Raw genomic sequence first — 4,277 nt, 5'->3', positions numbered from 1 at the left:
CAACATTCGGTCCAGAAAAGGTAAAAGAAAGTGATTTTTCCTAGTGACAATGTTCAATTTTCTATATTCAATACACAATCGTCATTTAGTAACTTTTCTTGTTTAAATTAATTCATTCTTTTCATTTACAATTACGGTTACTCCCTTGTTCTTAGGAACACAATGAATAAGACTAACCCATGAACTGTCTGAAATAGGACAAATAAATCCATCATCTAACCGCTTTAAAATTTCTTTCTTAACAACTTCTTTCATTATAAGATTCAATCTCCTTTGAGGATATGATTATCTTTCATTAAATTTATGTGCATACAGATTGAAGGGCTAATTCCTTTAATATTAGCTAATGTCCATCCAAAGGCATTCCTATGATTTTTCAATGTCTCCTTCTTCTTGGTCTGCAGTCAAATCTGAGGATATAATAACTAGTAATGCAGATGAGTTCCCTAAAAATGCATACTTTAAATGAGTAGGGAGAACCTTTATCTCGTGTTCAGAGGGTTTTTTAATAGAAGGAATCAGAGGCTTACTATTTTTAGTAGTATGTAAGATTTCATAGTTTTCCTGAACACAATTTGAATTCTCAGTGTTTATCTTATTTGATTTATCTTTAAAATCACTTTCAATTTCACTTTGAGTTCTTTTTGATCTGATATGACTTATCTTTTTAGATCTGATATGACTTTACATCCTTCTTGGTATTGCTTAGCAATCATATAATCAATAATGTCTATTCTGTTACATTTAACATCTTTTCCTTTATCAAGAAACTTTATTAATATAAGCACATTAAATATAACTTCTTGGTCATTAACTCTCAAGGTTAATTCTCCTTTTCGTACATCTACTATTGTACATCTGGTAACAAGAAAAGGTTTTAACAAAATGAGAAGAATTTCTTTGTAATGAGCTTCTTTCATATCTAACATAATAAAATCAACAAGAAAGATGAATTTATCTACTTTAACCAACACATCTTCTGTAACGACCTTAGGATAAGTAAATAGATCGATGAACTAAATGTAGGGTTACAGTAGTGGGAGATATCTCTCCTAAATCTAACCTTCTAAATATGAAAAATGGCATAGGATTAATGCTTGTTCCTAGATCACAAAATGCTTTTCAAAAAAATATTTCTTCAACTGACCAAGGTATGGGGAAACTATCAAAATCTTTAAGTTTTTGTGGAAGCTTCTTTTGAATTATTTCACTAAAAATTTCCCTAAGTGTAACTACCTCATAATCATCAAACTTCCTTTTTTATTTAAAACTTCTTTCATAAATTTGACATAACTTGGAATCTGCTCCCAAGCTTTTTTAAAAGGAATATTATTTGTGAGCTTCTTAAATATCTCAAAAAATCTTAAAATGTTTTTATCCAACTTTTTGCTGCCTATGTTTTTGAGGAAAATGAGGTGGTGGTCTTTCTAAATTAGTCTTAGTTAGAGAGACAGACAATTCTACTTCTTTAGGAATAGGTTCCTTAGTTTTTTTAATTTCGGAATTTTATCTCTCAACTTAAATCCCTTTTTTAACTGCAACATTTAATTCTTTTCCACTCCTTAGTTGGACAACTTTAATTTGTTATTTTCTTTATTTTTAACTTTAGGATTGATCTCAACATTAGTAGGAAGTTTTCCCTGAGGCCTATTGCTAATTACGTTAGCAATTTGTCTCAGTTGATTCTTAATGTTTCTAGTAACAACACTTTGACTTTGTAATTGATTACCCATTTGGAACACCACTTATTCTATAGACAACTTCTTCTCCTTAACTTTTTGGTTACAGCTAAATCTAAGAGGATAAGTATGTCTACAATTAGAGTTACCCTAGTTTTTCCAATTTCCCAATGGGTTTATTTGATTGTTCCACCATTGTTGACTTCCACCACTATAATTGTTATTCTAGTTAAAATTAGGATGGTTTTTCCAACCTGGCCTACAATATTTAGAATATAGGTTATTGTGTCAATTTTTAGAATTTATAGTTTCTAATAAAGTTTGAGAATCAATCATTTGTCCTAATGAATTTTCTTCAATCACATGGGGTGTTTGAGAAAAATTCATTCCAATTTGGTCTTTTTTTAGGTAATGCGACAACTTGAGATGCAGATATTGAAATAGAATTATTATCATTAATAATGGCTAATTTTTTTGGATTTACCTTAGCCATCTGTTCAAATTAATGAATAATCTTCATCAAATGGTTTAGACATCAATGAACCTACAACAACAACATCTATGATTGATCTAAGGGAACTTTCTAACCCATTATAAAATGTTTTAATGATTAACATGTCTGGTGAAGCAAGATGTGGACACTTTCTAAGGAGTTCCTTAAATCATTCTCAAGGTTCATATATTGACTTTCCTTCATACTGAGTAAAAGAATTAATATCATTTCTAAGTTTAGCAGTTTTTGAAGGAGGAAAGTACTTAGCAAAAATTTTTGGTGCTAAATCCCCCAAAGTTCTAATAGATCTAGGTGCTAATAAATTTAAACACATCTTAGCTTTACCCCTTGATAAAAAAGGAAAAATTTTAAATATGATTGCATCGTTGATATGCCATCATATTTAAATGTAGCACACAGTTCTGAAAAACTTGCTAAATGTAAATTTGGATTCTCAGATGGTGTCCCCTAAACTGATTGATTTGTATTATTTGTATAATTGCATGTTTAAGTTGGCAAATATTGCAGAAATCTTCACCCCACCCAAATCTCAGTGGGTGTGGGGGATTCTCCAATCTGGAAAAGGATGTTACAAGTTAGACAGGATGCTGAACAGTTGTTTGTCTGGGAACTTGGTGAGGGCTTGGTTAACATCTGGTGGGATAATTGGTCATTGGATGGTTGCCTTATTCAGGACCAGTTTGTCCCAGCTGCCCCTATGTTTGTGAAAGATATCTGGGCTTTTGGCAAGTGGAACCTTGCTCCTATCATTCCTTTCTGTAGCCCATCTCAATTAAGCAGTATTCAGAAGCTTACTATCAAACCTGGGGTGAAAGACAAAATTGTGGTTAGAAAGAACCCTATCCCTTCTCAACAACCCCATCTGGTACACTGGGGTCACACCATCTGGAATAATTTCCTCACCCCATCCATGTCCTTCTTCATTTGGAGACTTTTCTCAAAGATGATTCCCACGGATGACATCCTAAAGTTGAAGGGTTTGAGGGGTCCTTCTAGATGTTTTTTCTGCTTGGCTCAAGAGGAAACAATTTCCCATCTGTTCTTTGAGTGTCATTGGGTACAGGAGGTTTGGTCATTTGTGATTGGTAAACTTAGAATCCCAACCTTGCACCTCACATGGAAGATGTTCTTTACTAGCTGGGCTGATTGGAGGGGTGCTGAACTCCAGGACATCCCCAATATTGTGGCATGGTTTGTGTGGATGGCAAGGAACCAGGCAAAGCATGATAGCTCCCTTATTGATCCTAAGAGGGTGGGTCTAAATTGTATTGCTTTTATTCAAAAACTGATCAACTTTAAAAAGTACAAGACTGTGTTGGAGATTGTTCCTGTTCTCAAGCCTCAAACTTCCAAAGTTGTGACTATCTGCTAGACTCCCCCAAAGCTTGGTTGGATCAAAATTAACAAGAATGCCAGCCATAAATCCCAGTCTGCAGGCATTGGTGGGGTTTTTAGGAACCATGAGGGGAAATGCATCTTATATTTCCAATCTCCAATCAAGGCTGTTGACTCACTTGAGGCAGAATGTCAAGCAGTTTTCTGGGCCCTCAACTTAGCCAGATCTTGCTTGTTTGATCAATTATGGGTTGAATCTGACTCCTTGCAACTTATTAACATCCTCCATGGGATCTCAAAAACTCCTTGGAATTTAATCTGCTGGATGTCTGGTATTCATCAACTGCTAAAAGTTTGCTCCCTAAAGTTTTCTCACATTCACAGAGAAGGAAACAGACCAGCCAACTGGCTAGCTAGGAGGGGACTGTTTACAGAAGTTCCACTAGTTAGTAGAAGAATTCCCCCCCCACTGGACTTCCTTTTATCCAGTGATCGTTTGCCTATCCCTTATCTTAGAAAGTATGTGTAATAGGTTAGAGAGGAGCTTACCTTTATAAAAGCCCTCTCCTGTCACCTTCCTTCTCTTTGTATTTGTCTACTTTTTAATGAATTGGAGCTATGCTCCTTAGCATGTTTAGGTTTAAATGAGTTAGCCACTACAGCAGGGGTTTGAATACTTAAAAGAATTTAATCTGTTGCAAGGTTTGCATAATCCCTTAAAGGTCTTTGTAAATTATGATGTTTTTTTT

The 4,277-nt window shown here is 34.4% G+C and overlaps 1 protein-coding gene across 1 annotated transcript; it reads left to right on the top strand.

The window, feature by feature from the left end:
• Positions 1-2,758: 2,758 nt before the first annotated feature.
• LOC110039137 lies at positions 2,759-3,565 on the top strand. The gene has a single exon (XM_020744097.1). The coding sequence runs from the start codon at positions 2,759-2,761 to the stop codon at positions 3,563-3,565; it is 807 nt and encodes a 268-aa protein (XP_020599756.1).
• The last annotated feature ends 712 nt before the right edge of the window (positions 3,566-4,277 follow it).

The sequence above is a fragment of the Phalaenopsis equestris genome, unplaced genomic scaffold (genome assembly GCF_001263595.1).
Source record: "Phalaenopsis equestris unplaced genomic scaffold, ASM126359v1 Scaffold235496, whole genome shotgun sequence".
In the NCBI taxonomy this organism is placed as follows: Eukaryota; Viridiplantae; Streptophyta; class Magnoliopsida; order Asparagales; family Orchidaceae; genus Phalaenopsis; species Phalaenopsis equestris.
The sequence above is the reverse complement of the archived record's forward strand: the minus strand, read 5'-3'. Positions and strand labels throughout refer to the sequence as shown.

Excerpts from the sequence above, each read along its gene's own strand:
- LOC110039137 (XM_020744097.1), top strand. The coding sequence starts at position 2,759 with ATGTTACAAGTTAGACAGGATGCTGAACAGTTGTTTGTCTGGGAACTT.